Source organism: Notolepis coatsorum, assembly GCF_963971535.1.
Source record: "Notolepis coatsorum genome assembly, chromosome: 17".
Classification (NCBI taxonomy): Eukaryota; Metazoa; Chordata; class Actinopteri; order Aulopiformes; family Paralepididae; genus Notolepis; species Notolepis coatsorum.
The window spans coordinates 42,887,751-42,911,759 of NC_140181.1; the positions used below are offsets into that span (position 1 = coordinate 42,887,751).

At 40.6% G+C, this 24,009-nt stretch overlaps 1 protein-coding gene across 2 annotated transcripts in view; it reads right to left on the reverse strand.

The window, feature by feature from the left end:
* The window catches only part of rtel1 (regulator of telomere elongation helicase 1), an 83,642-nt gene that overhangs the window by 36,056 nt on the left and 23,577 nt on the right, over window positions 1–24,009 (reverse strand). For both annotated transcript variants that reach the window (XM_084333342.1, XM_084333341.1), the window contains exons 7-11: window positions 22,201–22,285; window positions 21,666–21,731; window positions 4,656–4,812; window positions 4,422–4,460; window positions 2,818–2,893 (exon numbers count right to left, since the gene is read on the reverse strand). In XM_084333342.1, coding sequence (XP_084189468.1) covers window positions 2,818–2,893; window positions 4,422–4,460; window positions 4,656–4,812; window positions 21,666–21,731; window positions 22,201–22,285 — 423 coding nt within the window. The remainder of the gene's footprint in view (window positions 1–2,817; window positions 2,894–4,421; window positions 4,461–4,655; window positions 4,813–21,665; window positions 21,732–22,200; window positions 22,286–24,009) is intronic.

A 24,009-nucleotide genomic window follows, 5' to 3' on the forward strand; every position in this document is an offset into this window, starting at 1 on the left:
AATTGAAAAGGCATGTAGAAAACCAAAGATTGTAAGTTAATGACACAGCAGCGCACACATTTAGCACACACACATGTGAGTGAGCCCTCATCAGTGCGATTCATTCTTCTCTTATTTTCATTTCAGGTAGTTGTACCTTTAAGAGAATTGAAGGCTGGCATCTGTAAATGCAGATATAAGTACTTTATTCTTATTTTATTATCATTATCATCATTATCATTATCATTATCATTATCATTATCATTATCATTATCATTATTATTATTATTATTATTATTATTATTATTATTATTATTATTATTATTATTATTATTATTATTATTATTATCATTATTTTCTTTCCAATGAAATGAAAATCAGAAAATAAGTGGTATATGATGGAAAATATGAAAGTCAATGCTTGAAGGAAAATGGACTTCGGAAATCAGTTTTCTTTTTATTTATTTACTGTTCTGTAAAAGTCTTGTCGAATGTAATGTTTTATGTGGACCCCAGAAAGACTAGTTGTTGTCATGCAACAGCTAATGGGGATCCTAATAAACTCAATAACTAAATTAGCTAGATTTCTCTTCAGCGCTCTCCTACTACATCATATGGTTTGTTGATCTGATTGGTTAGCCCATGATAAACGGTGATAGACAGATGGGTCATCCAATCACCTGCCAAGTATATTCTTTTGCCTGTTTCCAAATACGACTTCTCAGATGGTTGTGTAACAAACCATTTAGTGCATCAGGTTACAAAGTCAGTTCACATTCAATGATTTTACCAGAGTGTCATTTATATTTAGCAGAACACCAAGTAGACTGGGGAGTAGACTCATGATATTGTGTAGTCCAAGTAGACCTGGTGTCAACCTCGCTCTCATCCCCACCTAAAGTAGACCTGGTGTCAACCTCGCTCTCATCCCCACCTAAAGTAGACCTGGTGTCAACCTCGCTCTCATCCCCACCTAAAGTAGACCTGGTGTCAACCTCGCTCTCATCCCCACCTAAAGTAGACCTGGTGTCAACCTCGCTCTCATCCCCACCTAAAGTAGACCTGGTGTCAACCTCGCTCTCATCCCCACCTAAAGTAGACCTGGTGTCAACCTCGCTCTCATCCCCACCTAAAGTAGATCTGTTACCTCCCACCTCTTGCAGAGACAAGTCGCATTTCTTTCCTCTCTCCCTAGGCCTTCAAGGCCGTTCCTACCGCCGCCTCTACTGCTCCATGGAGCCCGACGCTGCTATGCTCTGCTTCGTGCCGGTGGCCGGACTATACTCAAATCAACTCTAAATGGATCTAATCAGTGGATTGCATATTTTCTTCAAGAAGCAGAATAAGGCTAACCCTCTCTGCCTATTGGGACATCATAATCAGGCTACCAACTTGAAGACGTGGTCATTTTTGGATTATCGAAGCTTTTGGACTGCAATAAGAAGATTTTGGATCTGTTTACCGCGCACAGGATCTACCAAAATGAACTGATAAGACACTTGGACACTTGGACTAATAATGCATTCAGTCATTTGGACGGAGTTGTTAAAACTCACTCCACTCAAATCAATAGAGTTATATTTCACTCTATTCAAATCAAATTTAAAGTGACGTGGCTGGGATAAATGGGCCAGTCAGTCAGCCAAAACAAATTCCTGGACCAAGGTCGAAACAGGGAGCTGCTGGAGTCGAAGGCCCTCTGGGAGATAAGAGTGGCGAGCGGCTTCCCCACCCGCAATCCCTACCTCCCCCACCCAGGACTTGGCTTGTGCACTCCCCCCCACCTTCCCCCCCCCCCCCCCTTCCTCTGCATTGGCGCTGCACTGTCGGCTGCCTCGTGTGAGGGATCACTCCCCCCCCCCCCTACAGCCCTGTAACAACCCCAACCCACTCCCCCCTCCTACCGTAAATGGCGCTGCCTATGACGGCTGCCAGTCTGTTTGCGGTGGTGAATATGCATATGTTTGTCTCAAGGCTCTGTACCATTATTACTATCTAAAATGTAATAATTGTGGAATATTACTGTAATGAGCTGTATGTGTATGATCCAAGCGTCCTATGATCCTCATAGGAGCATAACAGAAAAAAGCATTCCATGTGAAGGTATTCTGTATCTTTGCATGTCAACTAATAAAGAAACTTGAAACTTGAAACTGGTGTCAACATTTTGTAGTGCATGGTTGACTGCCACCCTATCCACTAAGTTTGAGCCAAATCTGATAAGAAATGTGTGAGTTTTCTCTGTTACAAACAGACTAATAGACAAACATACATTACAGACAACAACAATTCCCCCTTGCGCTTCATGCACGGGTGTAAATATTGACTGAACGGTCCTGGAGCACAGGACTAACATGTGTGAATTCTTAAAAAGGGTGGCATTCCATGGTGACACAAGGAGACACATTATTAAGACCCCATGAAACAGCTTTGTATTTACGTTGGGAGGGTCTTGATTTGCACATTCATCAAAGATGAATGGTAAACTGGAGAGTTTAGATTTAGACTTAAATCCAAATCATTGAGGACCAATGGGAATAAGGTGATATAATATTAGATTAGATGGAATTTCTACCTGCACCCAACTGCAGGATGGGAAAGTGATAACATTTTGCCATTAAATAAATTGAGAATGGAATTTTGAGTAGAAGAAAATTCTATTCTTGTCTCATTCTTGGCATATGTACTTCAATGTCTGCAGGACAAAGTGCCTCTCGGGGGCAGTATTCTACTCTTCAAGTTGTACAATGTATTCAAGAACATGATACAACATTTTTCACTGGCCGGGGTCTTTAACACATCCTGCTTATCTGGACGCTGCTAGCAGTGTGGATGTACCTTCCGGGTTTAGTGATCCCCCTGTCAGGTGACACTTCATAGGACGCAATGACAGCTTCCAGATCCAGGAGTATCTCTGCAGAATCACCAAGGTGTGAGAGGAGAAGAAGTTTGATGAAGTCTAAGATAACCTGGATCATACCGCCGGAGGATATGTCCACATTATTGTCTTTGGAGGTCAATGGATGTTCTACAATTAATGTTCTTTATTCATACAATTACTGTAAATGGGGTGAATGAAGAGTTCAATGTGAATGCTTTTTTGTTTAGTTTGTGCTTTTACTGTTTTGTTTTTGTATAGATATTTTAACTGGCTGACGCCTCTGTCATGGTGAGTAGGCTTGGGCGGTATGACAGTATTACGGTATACCAGGGTATTTCGAAATCCTGTCGGTATGATTTTTAATACCGTAAAAAATACAGATACGTTTCTTTCTAGATGGGATCGTCGCAGCGAGCGTGACGTCACAGACTGTGCGCCACGTGACGTTAGTGTGTTACTGTGGGTCTCCCATCGCCCATGTGTGTTAATCTGCATGACAAATAAAGACTTATTCTTCTATAGAATGCGGTTATGGACCGGTGGTCGTCCGTTTATTAAGGTCGAATGGACCATGGGTCAACTTCCAGACATCGGATGATTGTGGATTTGGGTATCGGAGCGTTTTTCTAACATTTTGAGTATGGATTCGTGCGTGAATGTGGACTCTGGAACACGTTGTTTGGGTAAGTAAGTTATGTTATGGTTAAGCGTATGGAAGATGAACGTATGAGGGTCCGGATATCTTTTCTTAGAACACAGGACGTTCGTATGGATAATTGTCCGAGTTATGAATGCCGGAGAGTGTATGCCGTTCCAATTTGACTGATTGTGTGTGCGTATTGGCTTTGGTGATTCGGTACAGGGGTTTAACGGCTTCAGCTGGGTTTTGATTATCAGTTAATCAATGGAGATTCAATTTTGTGCATCTATATGTGTACTCGTGAGTTTGTGAGTCACGTTGGTCTCATTTCAGCCTCCGTTATACGTTATTTGTTCCGTATGTCGTTTCATATCGGTGTGTCTCGTATGTGCGCGCTGTGCAGTTTGTTTACGTTGGTAACACGGGTCGCTAAGGAATTTAGGTTTGAGGTTGAAGAAAGTGCAAGTTTAGGTTGAAAGAACGGCCCCAATGTCAAAATGTTTCAATATAAGCTTCTTGCATCATTCTTAACACATTAATTGCCAATCACGAGGGGGGGGGGGGGGGGGGGCATTGTCGCTGTGATGGCCATTTTACATGGTTATTTAAGCTCCATTGTACTTTTTTTGTGATCTAACCCGGATGAAGGCATGTTGCCAAAACTGTTTTAACTGGATCAATAAAGAACATTATTTACATCCATCGGCCTCCAAAGAGTTGCTGAAATTGTCTCCATTGCTAGTTGTTTCCAGTTCATGCACCTTGGTTGAAGGATGAAGTTGCGACAGATCTTTTGTTTCTCTTAAGATTATTGTCTTTCTCATGACTTCACACTATATTTCACGAGGTTGAGATGGCACATACCTTCTGTTTTTGCTTCTTTTTCTTAAATGATTAAAAAAAATAAAGAAAATAGCTTACTTTTTATTTTAGCAATGCTGCCTATGTCCAATTTCAAACCTGCAACAAAGAGGAAGATCACATTAAATTAATTGCTAACTTAAAAAAAGGAATCACAAGACAAATCATGAACTTTCATCACCACAGTAACAAAAAGCAATGAATCATGCACTAATGCATGACGCAACTAGTCATGACTGACTCTGGAGAAGACGGTAAGCACATATCCCCTTTAAGTATAAAAACAAGGCAAACTTGAGTTGGAGGATTCAAGATTGAAGTCCTCTGTGAAGGAGGTGCCTCCGCTGTCCTCTTTGGCCTGCTCCGACAGCAGCTTGTCCACAGCATCAATGGCCGATACCAGGTCTAAGGGGGTCAGGTCATACGACGTTGCCGCTTCACACGTCTGCTCCTGTGGACAGAGAAGAAAGCATTAGAAATCACACATGTGGCTGGAACTGAACGTCTGACATGGCCACAACTGGACAGTTGGAGTTACATTGACAAAAGACTAACTTGGAAAAACAAGGAGCACTGTAAATAGTGTGGCAGACCGGCTGGCATAATAGACGGCCGCTATGTGTCGGCCAAGGTACTGGGACATATGCCCATATTAGGAGTTCCAGAGAGACTCCAGGCAGAACGGAGCGCATCAGCAGATGAAGCCCACCTGTGACAGACGTGCCTGACAGGTGAGTGCAATCACCACACAATCAGGCAACATAGAAAAGGGAGACAGAGTGACAGCTGAGGCGAAACCTGTACGGATCGAGAGAGGAAGTGAGTAATAGAGAAGAGAAGAAGAGGAGGAAGATTGTTGTCTGTGTGACCCCATGCTGTGTTTATCTGCTTTTGGAAGGAGGACCATGCTGTGTGCTATAACCCCTGATTGTATCAGAACACGCATGTGTATCTACCCCTGCTTGTCTGACGTCTCTTCTCCCAGATCATATACCCCGCCCATATGAGAACCGCTCTCTGTGTACCGAACCCCGCTAACGGACCAAGACGCTTCTCTGGAATTACGGACTGGCTGACGATCTCGCTAACCTCTCCTTTTCCCCTAAACAGTAATAAAACTGCTGTTAAACTTGCTTCTACGTTGTGCCGTGTGTATTTTGTAGGGCTGACCCCTATTAATCGATTAGTCGACTAATCGGTCGAAAGCAGCCGTAGTCGACTGGCCAACCTCTTAGTCGAATATACAAAAGAAAAAGAAAATAAAAAAATATAAATTTTTATTTTTATTTCTTTTTTAATAATTTTTTCCAAAAGAAAAGAGGCCTAGAAGCGTGGCTAACGCTAATGGCACGCATACCAGAGGCTAACTGCCTACAAAAACAGGCACAGAGGCACTGAAAGAGGATTTCACCCATCTAATGAACACACTAGACTACACAAATATCAAGATGTATTTTTTTTTAAGTCGACCAATAGTCGACTAACGGCAAATTTTGGCCAATCCTAGTCGACCATCCAAATCCTTAGTCGGGGACAGCCCTAGTATTTTGTTGAATCAAATCTGGTGACAGCTCATAACACCCCAGAGTCTGTCACAATAGACATAAACATACAAATCAGATATTGACCGATATTGGTGTTAACACTTTGGCTGCCATGGGTTAAATTCATTATCAACCGTAGGTTGCCGGCTCTATTTGTCTATAGAGAAAGTCCCCTTCTTTGCAGGGCTATAACTTTTTAAATTCTATTGCTACATTGCCATTATTAGGGCCCATTCAAAGTCCTATATGTATTGCTCATTGTGTAGCAACGTTAAACTTTTTCATTCACATATTCATAGTAAAGTATAAGTATGTTTTAATCTCTTTCTGCAGCTTTCTCCAGAACGTGATCTATAGCCCCAAATGCATTATATTGATGATGCAATACAGTTTTATGGCAATCAGCGCGATATAAAAAATTCCAACTAGACGTACTTCTAGAAGTTACTACACGTCATCTGATGTTGACCGGATGGGCTAGGGGGCGTTTATAATTCCGTGGGCAGCGTTATACCAATCATCTAATGTGGGTCAAATGTTGATAATAGCAGTTAGTATCGAAGACGGTAACTTTACACGCTAAAACTCACCCCAGTCTCCGCGCGCCGTTGGGCGATCATCGTAAAGTAGAAATTTGATCATTATGGGATGTAGATTTACCCGGTCCATCTCCAGCTTGTATAATGGTATATACGTCCAAATCATGTTGTTTATCGAGTTATTGGCAATCGATCGCTATGTATGTAGTGTGTCGAGATCGAGCCTCGGGACCTATAGCGAGTGCCCGGAAGTAATACGGCGACCAGCACAATCTCCGTAGCACTTCCTGTTAAGCGATTGCGCCGATCGGCCACCAGATGGCGCTCCTGAACCGCCAGAGAGCTCAGTGGGTCCTCCTGGTGGATCTCAGGCCAGCGGAGGGGACATATGAATCCGATCCCAGATTTTTGAAATATTGATATTAAAGACGCTGTAAGGCGTCTTCGGCAACTTGAGCATGGCCGGGAATGACGTGTTTAAGCGTTTCCCGGCACCCAAAGTGTTAAGCACGACGGGCCCTGTACCGGGCAGAGATTAAATTCATGTCATAAATAGATCAATACAGTCCGTATTAATTAATGTTGCATTTTTATGTTTTTTTTTATATGTAGTCAAGAGTAAAGACCCTAACACCCTATCAAAACAGCAGTCAAAGTGTATATTTTCAGCACTACATTCGTTTACCAATGATTTGAAGTGTTTTTTTTTTATCCACTTTTTCTCCCATTTTTCTATATTTTCTCCCATCCCAATTTCGTATCATCCAATTCAACCCTCCCCTGTCACGAACGCTGTTTCTTGCCTCCCACAAGCCGGCTGAAATGTGGACTAAGTCATACATAGCACAAGTCCCCTCCGGTACTTGAGGTAACAGCAGTCGCATCTTTTCACCTGCGCAGCTCGATCTCTCAGTGTCGAGGAGTAACGCGTGGGAGGCTCACGACACTTCCTGATTCTACTGCGCAGGCGCACCAACCGACTTGTAGGAGTCGCTTGTTCACAACGTTCGATCCCCACCCTTCAGTTTTCCCTCCCCGTAATACGGCCAATGTGTATTACTGCGGACGACCAGCTAAACTGAAAACAATGTGGAGAGCTGGATTCGAACACGCGAATCCTAGCGTCTCCACACTGGTGGCGAGTGCCTTGCCCACTACACCACCTAGCCGCCCCAATGATTTGAAGTGTTATTAGCTAAATGAGTTTACAAAAATCTCAGTGCATTGTATCAGAAACAGGCGGATATAGACGCAAGGAAATGAGGTAATTCGTGTTTGTAGTCCTAAGAGAGAGGAGACCCAGGGCTTTCGATGGCCTTTTGAATTTCATAAAACTACTAGGGCTGGGACTTTATCGCGTTAATTTCGATTAATTAACTACAAAAAAACATAAAGATTACACAGTTTATAGTTTGGCCTACGCGGTGGGTCTGTTCGGGACACAGAGCCTGAAAATGTTTATTTTTACCTGGGAAAAGATACCCAACGGTGCCTTTTTTCTGTACTTTACTCTCCCTCTCTGAAGTCTAAACTTCACAACACAACAATAACAACAACAACTTGCAAATGAGATCTTGTATTGCAATGGGACTTCCTGGTTAAATAAATAAAAAAATAATAAATATTTGCGATTCTTTTTTTTTTGCGATTTGCTAATTGCATCATTTCAAATCGCGATTTCGATTTAAAATCGATTAAACGTTCAGCCCTAGTTCCAGGCATACCGTTTATACAGGTGCACAGCATGCATTGGGTGACGTCAGACAGTTGTAGGCTAAAGTTGAAAAGTTGAGGTTGCGTTGCCCGTTGAATGTGAGATTTAGATATATAAAAAAAAACAGATGGAAGTGGTGATACGAGAACAGTTGTGTTTGCAAATACTTTGCATATCACCGGAGAATTTCAAGCCTACGGTGTCACCTCAATGCTAAGCATGGAGCAGCTACCATGGATGATAGAGCTAACAGGCTAACATTAGCCCTAGTACGAGCCACCTGCTGTTTGCTTCAGACTCTGATTCAGAGGATGAAGAGGGGGCTAACAGTGCGCTGGTGCTCTACAGAGCAGAGCCAACCATTTTCTTTTAATAGTCAACTGTTCTAGAATGTACTTGAAAGTACTGTGTTTTACTTTTACCTCAAAAGTGCTCGAGTTTACAAAAGGTCCTTTGCGCTATATATATTATTCCAAAAAATGCTGCACTTTGTTAAAAATTGCATTGATCTGTTGGTCTGTGTAGTAGCTAATAAACTTATGTATAATGTATATTCATTAGGGGTGTAACGGTACGTTTATTCGTCCCGCGAATTTACGGTACGGCCGTCACGGTGCGGTACGGTACGTCTCATAATACCACTAGGTGAAAGTAGGGTTGCACATTTTACAAATCTATGCTCAATATCTTTACTTTACACTGGCTTACATTGATCTTTAACGTTGAATATTAAGCTTGTATTGCTAAATGTAGATTATGAATAAAATGTTGAAGCTTGCTTAGGCACGGTGACAAGCGGACAGAATTAACAACGCGCACTGACACTCTGCACTCGGCTCTCCCCTCCTCCCTTCCCGTTTTCTACAGCCTATGTGTCCCTAAAACAAAACCATCCATGATGAATTAATTAAATGTTTGTAACACAGCAGGGTCATTACAAGTTTTCTTTAGTTTTCTTGTTTGCCCAATAATGGTAACCAATGGAAAGACACACACGCGCGCGAACACACTTCAACTTTCTCCTGCGGACTCTCACAGCTGATTTTTTTTTTAAGCACTACATAACACCAGATCATCTGAGCTCCTCTCCAGTTGCTGCTACTGTGTTTAAATCCAAAATATTGATAAATCCGCTGCCATTGTTGTGTAACATAATGTCATCTGTTCTCTAGTCTTCTTCAATCTCGGCTTCACGTTAAGTTAAATCCTCTCTACAAGTGAAACTGAAACTAAGTTGTTGCATAAGTTGTTAAAGGGGCAGTAGGCAATTAATTTACTCAGTGGATGCCTGAACACAGAATGACACCAGTATCACTGACTACCACGGCAAGCCTATAGAACAGTGGTGCCCAACCAGTCGACCGATCGACAGGTAGACCACGGGCTGATTTCAAGTAGATCTCGATTAACACTTTTGAGTGCCAGCGACGTGTTATGTCGTCTTTTCATGCCCCCCGTTGAGTGTCGACGACGCTAATTGTCGTTTGATTTTTTTATTAGCGATCTGAATTAATATTTCATCAACCGAGTCTCCTGTTGGTACAGCAGCCCCTCTAGGAGCTCTGATGGAAAAATACCGCCCCCTATCGTCTATCCCTGTGTAACTGCAGGCCATTCGATTATACTGGTGGATCTGTGGAGGGGGAGGCTCCTCGCTCCACTATGCTGGCGAGGGATCTGATGAACAGGGAAGTGATCGCGAGATTGAAAGCAGCCTGGAATATATATTTACAGCAGCCAATAATCAATCAATAAACGCGATCGATATTTGGAATGGCGATCAGGAATTGGAATAATCTTTTTGGAGAACATCTGATCTAAGGTAAGGAGTCTATGTTACCAGTTTTAGGATAATCAGAGCTGTATTCACTGAGATAACAGCGTGTCCCGTATGTGTATATGTGTGTGTGTGTGCTGTTGAGGAAATGATAATCGATTTCTCAGCTCGCTTCTATAGCGTGCATAAGTACACATAATATTTGAAAACGATTCATAAATAGGCAGACAAATGACAACGTGTAGTGTATTCGAGAATATTCCAATAAATGCAGTTTATGAGGGAATCTTTCTATTTTCCGAAAATTATCGAGAAAACTATAGCTTTTCGAAATGCTATAAAAAGGATATGAACCGATTAAAAAACAATCCGTTTCGACAATGTTGACTGCAAACAAGTCATTGATAAGCGACGGGCAGATTAGACACATAGCTATCATTTAAAACATAGATTATGCGTTTTTAACGCCATCATTGAAGTGGATGCTGGCATCCAAGGACATTAATCAACGTTATGGCTGGCACTGAAAGTGTTAATAAAATACAATTATAAAAAAAATAAAAAATAAACTCTGCCTCTCTTTGTTAACACTTTAACTGCCGAAAACGCCGGAACTCGTCATTCCCCGCCATGCTCAAGTTGCCTAGGACGCCGTAACTCGTCTTTGATATCAATATTTCAAAAATCTGTGATCGAAATCATATTTCCCCTCCGCAGCCTTGACACACAGTGCTGATCTCCTCTCAACCCTCTAGCGGTTCAAGAGCGCTATCTGGTGGCCGATCGGCAGATCGAAACCGGATGTCAACCTTTGAACCGGCAGGACTCACTCCATATGTGGTCCGGGCACTCGTTAATGTTAGAGAGACTCCGTCTTCACACAGTGAACATCGATCGGTGGAAATAACTCGAAAAAACAACATGATTTGGACGTATATACTATTATACAACCTGGAAATAGATCGGGTATTTCGACATCCCATAATGGAAAACTGTCTACTCCACGCTGATCGCCCAACGGCCCGAGGAGACTGGGGTGAGTTTTAGCGTGTAGTATTACCGTGTTCGATATAAACTGCTATGATGAACATATGACCCACATTAGATGAATGGTATAACGTTGCCCACGGAATTATAAATGCCCCCTCGCCCATCCGGTCAACATCAGATGACGTGTAGTAACTCCTAGAAGTACATCGAATTTTTTTATCTCGCACAGATTCGTACCGAACTGTATTTGATCATCAATATAATGCATTTGGGGCTATAAATCACGTTCTGGAGAAAGCTGCAGAAAGAGATGAAAACATACTTATACTTTAGACCATATTTTAGTATGAATATATGAATGAAAAAGTTTAACGTTGCTACACCATGAACAATACATATAGGACATTGAATGGGCCCTAATAATGGCAATCTAGCAATAGAATTTAAAAAGTTATAGCCCTGCAAAGAAGGGGAACTTCTCCATGTTAAATAGAGCTGGCAAGGGATGGTATATCATGAATTTAACCCATGGCAATCAAAGTGTTAACTACAACAAGCAATGCTGTTTGTTATTTAAGATGAGGTCGGACTCTGCACTGACAGATTTGTGTTCATTGTGCTGCTTTTATAAAGCCTCAAATGACGGCTTACAATATTTCATGAAAGCAAAGTGTTTTGTTTGTCTAAGATTTAAAAAGGTTTAAACTTTACAGCACTGACAAAGTTAAACAAAGTGCTGTACAAGTCCCACAACATAAAAAATGCCCCAAAACTTCGAATTCCAAAAAAGAAAGTCAGCCCTACTACGGATAGCTCATTATAGCTACGGCGTTGTTGTTTGCAGGCTTGCAGCTGTTGGTTAGCTAGCTATCGTTCTCAGTTGGCTAACGTTAGCTACTAGCAAGCTAATACTAGCCTACCTTTTAATTCGCAATGGAATGGCTAGCTAACTAACTGTAAAAATCGATGTGATTTGGCTGAGACCATAATTTGTACGGTTGGCTGGATTGGGGGTGGCCAGCTGGCTAGCTTTTCAATCAATCAAGCTGGCAGTTCGTAGTGCAGTATCTGGCTGGATAGCTGTTGTATTGTGGGTTAAGGTAGCCAGCTGGCTGGCTGGCAGTTCGTGGTGCAGTAGCTGGCTAGATAGCTGGCTAATGTTGGCCAATATAGCTGTAACTGAATGATGCTAGCCTTACCGGTATGTGGTCTTATGAGTTTCAGTTCATAGGAAAATACTTTGACTATAATGGTCAGAAGTAAATTATACTCTCTTTTAGAAACTCTGTCTCTTAAACAGTACTGTATATCTTGTATGTCATAAATGGCTGGATGTAACAGTACTGTTTATCTGTATGTCAAATGTTATGATGAATTGAAAATGGGGGACCCTGATGTAAACAAGACGAAAGTCTTTCTCTGGTCTGCCTCCCCTTAACAATTGTGTGTATTGAGCCATACTGTATTGTACCCATTCTGCAATCCGTTAATAAAATGTTCAATCAATCAATCTGTTATGCTTAACATGCAGTACTATTAACTTTACTTAATTTCTAAGATTAGACAATTTAGTTATTTTTAAATGTCTGATCTAAAGATAAACAAAGGGTTTTTAAAAGTGTTATATTTATCTTCTCTTATAGTACCAGAGAGAGGCTGAGGAGAATCAACCAGCAACAAAAGCAAAATGTAGTTAAAAAAAAAAAAATATATATATATATATATATATATATATATATATATTTATCTTTATTTTGATTTTTTTACATTTTAAGATTTAACATTTTTCCCTGTGGTATCGAATATCGATACTTTTCAAGGTATCGTATCGAAGTTCGAAATTCCAGTATCGTGACAACACTAGTGTGTTGTCAGTTGCAATGTGACAGCTCTGTTTACACATCATTCCTATTCCCTTTTAATTTGTACATATCATTTTTGTTTAGATTGTATTATTCCACTTTTGCTTTGGCAATGTAAACTCATATTTTCTCATGCCCATTGAATTGAGTGTGTGTGTGTTGTCTGTGTATGCAGAGTGTGAAATAAATAAGTCATGCTGCCTGCATGCCCAACGTGAGAAGTTAGTCTCGTCATTCTTGTAATTCCTACACTACACCGCTACAATGATATATAAAATATCATATTATATTATATACCCATTCAATATGCACATGACAGAAAATATTATATGCCATATAATATGTTGTCATGTGCATATTGAATGGGTATTACTAATACTATTAATACTAATACTAGCTGAGAGTAGGTCAAATTTTGGCTGGTAGCTCTTGGCTAGGTGGTCAATTAAAAAGTAGATCTTGGTTCAAAAAAGGTTGGGCACCCCTGCTATAGAATATTATTCTATTTAATAATAATAATTATAATAATTATTATAAATATATAATAATAATTATAAATATTGTTTTCCTGTTGTACCAAACTCGTACAGAACTGTGACCGCAATACCGAGGTACGTACCGAACCGTGGCTTCTGTGTACCGTTACACCCCTAATATTCATTGATTCATTCGCACACCAAAATACATTTGAATTGAACGTTTTTGCTTTTCGCATTAAATATTGTGTATGTGTTTAAAATGCTATTAATTTCGATTAATTAACTATAAATTCTTGAATTAATTAGATAATTTTTTAATCAAGTCCCACCACTAAAAACTACACTACCCAGCTCACGCCAGCCCGTGTCAAACTTGGAGCCATCTGGCGTGAAATAATTTTTGAACGTTATTTTCGTGTTTATGTCTCACGGGTCGAACAAACCTGAATGTAGGGCTGGGCGATATGGCCTAAAAATAAAATCTCAGATTTTTTCACACCACATCCGATTTACATAAATTTCTTTCTCTTAAAAACTAGAAATGCCAAGGAAATCATTCAAATAAGCTTTGTTTTTATTTGACACAAAAAGATGATCAAACCAAGATTAATTTCACTATTGGGATTGAAGTGCAAACCTAACTTTCACCAATCTTCACTTACAAAGATAAATTATATATATGTGACGGATTCCTATCTATCTAGTGTTGGCCTTGCTACAGAGGGCCGCGTCTAATGGCTGGCACTGAAAGTGTTAAGGTAGATTTAGAAAAGAAAAAAGAAATGCGATTAATTTGCGAGTTAACTATGGACAATCATCAGGGCGCCCTCGTGGCGCACCGCATTGTGCCTCGCACACCTACGTGGCCGTCCCGGGTTCGCCTCCGGCTCCCGGTGACATTTGTGTTAACTCATTCAGAGCCACGCCCCTTTGACCATATTAGGGCTAGCGTGCCAGTAAGGAAGTCAATGGGAGGTCGGGGAAATTTGCGAACGCCTAAACTATATCTTAAATTATGGCTATGGGTCTAAAACACCCCTCGCTTATCAATGACTTGCTTGCAGTCAACATGTACGAAACGGATTGTTTTTTCATTGGTACATTTCCGTTTTATACCGTTTTGAATAAGAGTATAGTTTTGGAGATTTCCAGAGAAATTCCACGATAATAGCCCTTTACTGGAATACACAAAACACGGTAATTTTTCGGCTGATTTATGAATAGTTTTCAAATAAACGCTAGATTATCGATAGTATATGTGTACTTATGCACGCTAGAGAAGCAGGCTGAAAAATCTATTATCCATGCCGTGGATACTGCTAACGTTACACACACACACACAGCGATGGTGGAGAAAAAAACATCTGATTAGCCCAAGACTGGTAAAATAGAGTCCTTACCTCACATCAGATGTTCTGCAAAAAGATTAATCCAATTCCTGATCACCATTCCAAATATTGATCGCGTTTATTGATCCAACGTTATAGCACCAAAACGCATAATCGACGCTGCTCCCAGTGGGGGGACTCAATGCAATAGTATCCAGCTGCATGCCCGAGAAGTAAAACCTGGACCGGACTTATTTTTTTTGATGCACAGTCCCATCCAATCCAATGATGTGCAATACCATCCGGGAGACGATAGGCGGCGGTATTCGCCCTTTTCGAGCTCAGACCCATTCCCAATGATAACGTCAGGCTGGATGGATGAAAAATGTATGGATATTGCTAATAAAAGAAACAACGATTAAAACCAGAGTTTTCTCTGGTTTTCTCGGGTCTTGGCACTCAACGCATGGCGAGTTAACCCACTGCTTGGCCACATCCTAACACTTCATTAAAAATAATGAATCAGAACTCTGTATCAGCCGATACCCAAAGCCAAGGTATCGGTATCGGGACTGAATAAGTCAGATCAGTGTATCCCTAGTGTTAATGGTGTCTTTTTAGTTGAACAACGCTAGAAGCATTTAAACAAAACATTCTCTACAATTCCTACGTAATGAGGCACGTAAAGCCAACCGTTTCTCACAGCATTAGCCTAAATGGCCTTGGGAAAATGTACCCTTTCAAAGCTGCAACATGAGTAACGGCTTCTACAGTATGGTGACCAGTCTGCTTACACTGCTCCTGGGCATGTATGACACTATGGTAGGCATGATATATAGCACTGCAGTAAGTCATCAGGCCTGTGTGTTGGACAGACGACAGCCAGCAGTCGAGCACCTTAGCAGCCTACTAGATCGTCCTCAAAGTAGTAATTACAGTGTACTCTAAGAGGGAGAGGGGAGGAGCCAAGAGGAAGCGGTAGACACGGAGGCAGTGAAAACTAGTGCATCTCAAATTAAATGGAGGCATAAATCAACTTGGCCCTCCTTTGCATCCATCAGATATGGCAGGTTGATTGACACATGGAAGGAGGAAGAACACAATCCATGTTGCTGCCTGAACACACTGCAATATGGATGCAGAGGCTGTCGCTAAGGGAAAACACTCTTTTGGTAAAAAAAAAAACGTCCTCGTGACCATGTTATGTAGTCACATTTAGTTGTACTGGTGCTGCCTTACCATTTACCGTTATTCATTAGCAGAGCCAAGGAATTTGTCCTGCCCCACGCTTTTAACACTTTCCGTGCCACTCACGAGATTTCTCTGGTTTTTTTATAGGTGGTTGCTAGCCACTCACGAGATTTCTCGGATTTTTTCTTTTTTTTTTCTTTTTTAGCGATCTGAAAAATTATTGCATCACCCGAGCCTACCCGAGTATAGCCGAGGGGCGCCGGCGATCACTGTGGAAAAAAGCGCCCCCTGTCGTCTCCCAGATGACATAAGTGATTTTGGAATGGACTCAATGAAAATGTGGGGAAAAAAATCCGGTACTCCACATTTTCCAGTTCACTGATCCAGCCGGGGTTACCACAGTTCATTCTGGAACCTCAGATCCCCGTTGATCATGGAGATCTACAGTATCGCGTTGGATCCATACACGTATCGATTTTTTCGAATGGTGATCAGGAATTGGAATATACCAGTTGGATACCATCTGATATCAGGTAAGGACTCTATGTTATCAGTGTTAGGATAATCAGAGTAAGTTTGATGAAGTTATAAGCTGTTTTGTGAAATGTCCTCTTTCGGTTTCACTGTAAAAGTCAGTGAGGAAATCAACGGAGCGATTATCAGTGCGCGGCCGTAATGTGCTTGCGTGCACGTATAATATTGATCATCTAGCGTTTATTTGAAAACGATTCATAAAAAGGCAGACGAATATCAACGTTGTGGAATATTCCACTAAAAGACGATTTTCATAGAATGCTCCAGAATGAGCTGTTTTTTATATCAAAACGGGGGCTTTTCTAACTGCTCTGAAAGGGAAACGACGCGATAAAAAAACAATCTGCCTTGACAGCACTGACTGGAAAATAGTCTTTGATAATGCGATGGGCAGATTAGCCATAATTTAAAACATAGATTAGGCGATATTAACGTTAACATTGGCGCCGATGGTGGCATTCAGCCGGTAAAACGGAAAACCAGGCGTGGCGCTCAAAGTGTTAACCCTTTCTCTGCCACGAAAATGATAAACAAAAACGCTGAAACTCACGTCAGTCTCCTCGTACCGTTGGGCGATGAGAGTGGAGCAAACAGATCCCAGTTATGTGGTGGGGATCTAGGCGATCCATTTCCGTTTTGTATATTACTAATACACGCCCAAATCATGTAGATTATTGAGTTATGGCAAAGATCCATATCCACGGTGTGTGTATTGAGTCCCGCGACAATAAACGAGTGGCCGGACGGAATAGGGAGACGCACCGGGATCACAAGAGATCCACTTCCGGTTGCAACTCGCCGATCAGCCACCAGGTGGCAGTATTGAAGCGTTGCAGAGTTGTGCTGGCTCACACAGCATCCGACAAGGCTCCGTGAGTGAAATATGAATACCATGGCGAAAATATGAAATTATGATCAGAATCACGTCGTACGCCGTTATTGGCAGAATTCGCATGAACTTGAAACCCGTTGTACGATGTTATTGGCGGGGAAAGGGTTAAGGTATGAGCAATCAATCTATTCCATAATTTCCAACCTACAACTCTTATATTTTGTGTAGACGTACTTGATTTGGTGGGCGCTAACGTTACATTTAAAGTATGTGTTTGTTCCTAATGTGTGCTCAGTATATTGCGGTATGTGATGATGACATGAGGGTAATAATTATTTGTATTTTCAGGCTGTATCGGCGCCTATACTGCCTGAAAATACAAATAATTATTACCCTCATGTAGCATACACGTCGGCACGAGTGCACATTAGCCAGCCAGCAACTGCGTTCACAGGAATGAGGAAAAGTCCAACCACATCAAGTACTACAAGTCTACACAAAATTAGTGATGCACCGATGTGAAAATTGTGGCCGATACCGATAACCGATATTAATATTGCTGTTCTGGCCGATACCGATATTTACCGATGTCGATATCTCTGTATAGAAAACACTTTATGATAATCAAATAAAGAGCTATTTTCCAAAACGCATATTTCTTTTTATTTAATTTTTTTTTAACGTTTGTAACTTATTTTCAGAAATGACTGATATTTTTAAACTATTTAAGGCCAAACTATTTAATATCGGCCCAATCTTGATATCGGACCGATACTGATGTGTAAAAAAACTGCCATATCGGCGGCCGATATATCGTGCATCACTACACAAAAGACCCTCTCTGCGCCGTCCCTGTGCCTCAAATAGATTCGCTATCAGCTCTATCTTCAATCTTTCAAAATGTTCAGTTGCTATCGCTATCAGCTCTATCTTTAATCTTTCAAAATGTTCAGTTGCTATTGCATGCACTCATCTGTGTTTCACTACACACTTGAGTGCATGCTTACCAACTGTCCGTCTGCAACACTACTATCACCGACATCTAAGAAGGGAGATCCCCCCTTGAATGGCCCTTCTAAGGTTTCTTTCTCTCCTCCACACTGCCTGTGGAGCATTTTTACCTATTGTTAGGTTTTAGTGAGTTTTTCCTTACCTTCGCATGGGGTATGTCTGGGAGTGCTTGCATTCTTTCATTTATTTGCATTTATTTTAAATTTGTTGGACCTTATGGTGTCCTTGTTCTGTTCTTGACTTATTGTTATGTTTTCTTCTTGACTTGTTTAAAGAAGACCTGTACGGCCCATGGGGACATTAACGTGTGTTGTTGGGCCTTATAAATAAATTTGATTTGATTTGTAGGTCGGAAATGATGGAATAGATTTACCAACAAAAAAGGAAAAAAGGTGTTTAGCCTGCTCATACCTTAAAAGCGTGGGGCAGCACGAATAACTTGGCTCTGCTAATGTACCGGTATAACGTGTAGCTTCCATTCAAACAGACGGCAACAAACGTGAAGTCAAGTCACTTCCTCCTACTCTGGCAATACCTGGCCAGGGTACTCCTGTGTCCTAGTATCCCCCAGGTAACACTATATGTTGTGTGCACATGTATTTTACATGTTAATAAAATTTTATTTATCTATAGTCCTAATTCTGTCATTGTTTGATGTCAGAAAGAAGGGTGTATCCGAAAGCTGTCTACAACATTTGTAACAGGTGATGAAAAATTCAACAAATAATTAACTGTATTAGACATTTGTTAATGATGAATAGTCTTCACTTTAGATTAGAGCACACAATAACATCTGCAAATGATTTATAGATCTTTTAAGAATGTTTTACAAATCATTTGTTGAACATGAACAAATAAATGGAGGTACAGTATAGTAGTTTTTTCATATCCATTTTTCAAAGCATCTACAAATGTGTTACTACACATTAAACATTATTTAATGATGAACAAATCAAGTACAAACAATGTTGACAATGAGTTATAAATAATGTAGAACTAATTTGTAAATGTTATACAAATAGTTATAAATGATTTAATAATAATTTACGAATGTATATAAATTGTTCATGATTAGTTCATTATCTACAAATACCTTATAAAGGTCTTATAACTGAGTGTTATTATAAAGTGTTACCCAATTGGGCTATACCGAACATACGTTACTGAAATAAATGCCAATTCGGATACATTCAGCTAGCTAGTACTAAACCCTGTTACCCATCAAACATTTAACGTTAGCTAGCTAAATAGGGCAGGGGAGAAACGAACTTTGTTTAAGCCATGTTGGTCGTCGAGCTGTGGTATGCAAACTGCTGCTGGCACAATTTACATTCAACCCTTTTCCCTGCATCCTTTTATTTTTATTGCCGATTTGACGCGCAAGCTGTTTGTAGAGAGGTTGTTCTCCCTCATGACCGGTGCGTGGACGGACCAGAGCAATAAATGCAGCGTGGAGCTTGTGAAGAGTGAAATCCAAGTCAAAACTAATTTCTCTCTCACATGTGAAGCTTTTTATAAATATGCTCTTGGTCAGAAGGCTCTACTGGAAGCTGCACGGTCCAGTAATAAATATAGATTCCTCAAGCACTAAGCACTATGGTGCTCTCTATGGTGCTGAAACTTTCTGAGGCACATTTCTAGTATGTTCGAGACGCAATGTGAAGGCACATAGTGTTACAGCCATTTGCTTAGCCGATCCATCGATGTGCGACTTGGCTATAAAAAGGTTATTTATAGGCCTGATATTCTATAATCATATTTCAAATTGCATGTGTCCGGAAGGCAGAATTCAGTACTGTATATACAAAACCTTCCGTTTAATCATCTTCCCTTTATTCATTTGCTTAGATATTTTGTACACGTGATCTAAAGAAGGTGCTGAATGAGCACCAATGAGCATACATTTTTCATGTCTGGTAAATTTTTGCATGGTGTTATTCACCATCAAAGATGAAAAAAGAAAATCCATAGATGTCCCTAGATACCAAGAACATGCTTGTGGAAGTGGAGCAATCTTCCATTTACTTATGTATTTTAGGCGGATTTTCAGAAAATAGGGCAAGGGCTCAAGAGGTTAAAGAAAACGTGTCCGGCCCATGGGGACATTAACATGTATTGTCGGGCCTTACAAATAATTTTTTTTTATTTGATTTGATTTGCTTATGTTCTTAATGTTCTGTAATAGCTTGAATATTGCAATAAGATATGGTGATATATTGCAATTTATCACCGTTTCTTAAATTTGGCAACAATAAAAAGCTGAAATAACACTCCTTGGTAAAGTTCTAATGTTAAAATGACTTATGATTAAAACCCATTAATTATTTACTAGATGAAATACAAGGTTTTCAAGCAGTTGAAGGACATAATTTTAATGAAAGGCCGTGATGGCTGCATTAACACCATGGCGGCTGCATTAACACTAGGGGTGTAACAATGCATTGATGCATCGATCCTAAGGTGACGATTCAACTGCATCGATTTGAAAAAGTTAGAATCGATTAGAATTTTTATTACATTTTTTTCAAAAGAAATAATTTAATTTATTTATTTTTATAGGTCGATTTTTTTTTATTGACCTATAGTCCATTCATGCTGGGTGAATCAGTTCCCCCAGCCACATTTGTGTATTCAACATTTTTGTAGGAATTAACTGATCTAATCGAATTGTGGTTAAATGGAGATTTTATGATGCATTGAATCATTGAAGAATCGTAATCGAAGTGGGGTCAAATATTTACACCCCTAATTAACACCCTTGAAACAGTATCGTGAAAAATATCACAATCCGTATCAACTATCAATACAATATTATGGGACAATTACCAGCATAGATCCGAGTAGTATACTAAACAAATTCTACAAAAATGTAGAGCACTGCACCACTTAATTAAGTCAGAGCCATAATTCTAGTGATTTGCCTCCTGTGTCAGTATTGCAGGGTCAGGCTGATCACATAGCTGCGAGCAGAATGATCCAATGCAACAGTAATAAGCAGCAGGCGGCGGCCTGGCATGACTTGCACCCTGTAAAGTCAGTGTGCTGCTGTAACTCTGCACTGGTTCCTGTTGGAGGCAGAGTAAGGCAGCAGACTGCAGTGCAGTGAGACCAGGCAGTGTCCAGGTTGCATAACGCCCCTGAGGAGTGTGCACGTTGTTCTCCTACTCTTAACAGAAAACTGGAAACTAGGCCTGGCACGCCCAGCCGGAGAGTCCCACATGGAACAGGTAACACGGGAGAGACCAGGAAGAGGGTCTGAGGCTAAAGAGGCCGATTTGTCAAGTAAATGATGAGGGGGAAGCAGGGTGTATGCTGCAAAGTGGGAATCCTGATGAAAATCCTGATGGGTTTAAGAGTCTCACCGTCTTCATATACGCTCATACACTCCTTAGATCTTAATCAAACTTACATGAGGATTTGAATGCATTGGGAGGATATGGCCCATCAATTATCTATGACATCCACAGCTTGTGAATAAGTGAAGGAGCTCTGCAGTTTCTTACCACATTGTGAGCCTCGTCAAAAATGATCACTGCCCCTTTCAGATCGATGTTGTGTGCTTTGCGAGTCTGTGGAGCAAATATGGGGGGAGGGGTTAATATGAATCAACTAACGTTACATGACACAGCACTGATTATGATGGTAATACAAACATTTAGTGTTCATGCATGATAAAAGAAAATGCTAATACAGAGCAAACTCTGAAATGATCAAGAGAAAAAGGTACGGCTACTGCACTGAAAGCAGGACTTTGTGTGTGTGTGCTCCAAGTATTCCTCCTCCTCAGCAGCCTCCCTAAGAGCAGCACTTCACTTTGAGAACCTTTAAAATGCATGACACAGCAAAGTTCTCTGCAGTTCACGAGGCAACTGGGAGGAAAGAAGTGACGCCGGTCTCCTTGTTTACAGGAATCGACCTATCTCAAACCCCACCCTCTTTCAGAACCAGAAGCGACCGTTCTGATTCATTAGAGGATAAAGAAAAGAGGGCAGGGTTTGAGATAGGTCCATAGGTGTTGGGTTCTGGCAGTCGGCTCACCTTGGGGTCCAGGAGGTAGTTGTAAGGCATGAATATAATGTCTGCTTGCTGTTTCAAGGAGCGTGACAGGTAGTATGGGCAAACCCTGGGGAGAAAACGCAGATGAGTTATAATGTATTAGGCAAACAACCACCACATGCTAAAACAAGTCATGAATCATCTCTCAAAAAGCAGTGTAAAATGTATGGTGGGGTTGGGTGTCAGAAATTGAGGCAAATTGGTACCATACTGAAGTGTCAAAATGTTGAGATTATTTCAATGGGATCTTAGATTTGCAACTAATTTATGCGAATTTTTGCTAGATAAAATAAGATATTCCTTTATTGATCCCCTTGGGGTAATTCAGGTACCATAGCAGCATGGGGAGGGGGGAGGGGAGGTACAGGTAGTAGAAGAGATACAGGTACAGGTCACAGAATATAATTATTACAGTGGAGAAGTAAAAATAAAAATGGAATAAAAAGGCAGTGTAAAAAATATACAATATAATTAACTCTGGACATGCGCATATGGGCAACAAGGTGCGAGATGAGGGTATGTATGCCCTGTTATTTTGCCCTACAATAAATATAGTTACAATATATAATCTAATAATCTAAATGTAATCTACGGTAATATAGCCTATAATCTAAAAAAAACGAAATGCTAAAATGCTAAATATATGCAATATTTTAACTAATAATACAATAGTCTAAATCTAATCTAATATATAATCTAAAAATGCTAAATATATGCTCTGATGAAGTATACAGTATACACATATGGTGTGGTATGCATAAGGTAAGTATATTGTCCTTTTGGGTGAGAGTCAGATACTAGGTTCCAGATACTATGTCTGGCAGCAGTCCCTGCCCACTGTTGTGGAGCCTGATGGCCGCTGGTATGAAGGACTGGCCGAGGCGGTTAGTTGAGTGTCGGGGGGGTATGAGTCTGTGACTGAACTTGCTTCTCATCTTGACTAGCTCATCGTAGAGGGGGTGGGAGGGATTCTCCAGGATAGCAGCCAGCTTCCTTCTCATCCCCCTCTCTGCCACTAGGGCTGAGCCCAAACGTTCAAACGTTCTGCCCTTCGTTCGTTACATTGGCATTCAAATTCTAAATCAACATTCGATTTTTATATTTAAAAAAAAAAATTAAAAAAAAATAAAAATTAAGATTCTTTTTTTTGTCTATTCATTCTGTTTAAACCAATGGGTTTTTTCTTCACAGTTGCAGATAAAGATTAGGCTACATGTCACTAATATTATAGAAACCAAAAACTTATATTAATTAAAGAAAGTTGATTTAATAAAAGAAAAAGACTAATTTAATCAGATTAATCACTTTATTCAAATTGAGGATTTAGTTTGAGGATATTTATTAAAAAAGAATATATATATATAAGGCGGCTGGGTGGCGTAGCGGAGATTGTGCTCGTCACCAATGCAAGAGACTCCGGTATCTAATCCCAGTCTCAGCATTGCCTTCGGCTTGGGCCGGCCGTCGTACTGGCTCATTTGGCAGAGTCAGCGGGTGGAAGTCGATGGGTGGGGATTGGACGTTGTGGATATATCATATATCATATATCGTTGTCTCCGTCATTCGTGGCGAGCGCCTTGCCCACTACGCCACGTAGCCGCCATTATTTTCATTTATATATATATATATATATATATATATATATATATATATATAAAAATGAAAATAAGGACGGCTACGTGGCGTAGTGGGCAAGGCGCTCGCCACGAATGACAGACGCTGGGCTTGCCTGTTCGAGCCCAGCGCTCCACATTGCTTTCAGTTTAGCTGGTCGTTCATACTAATACACAT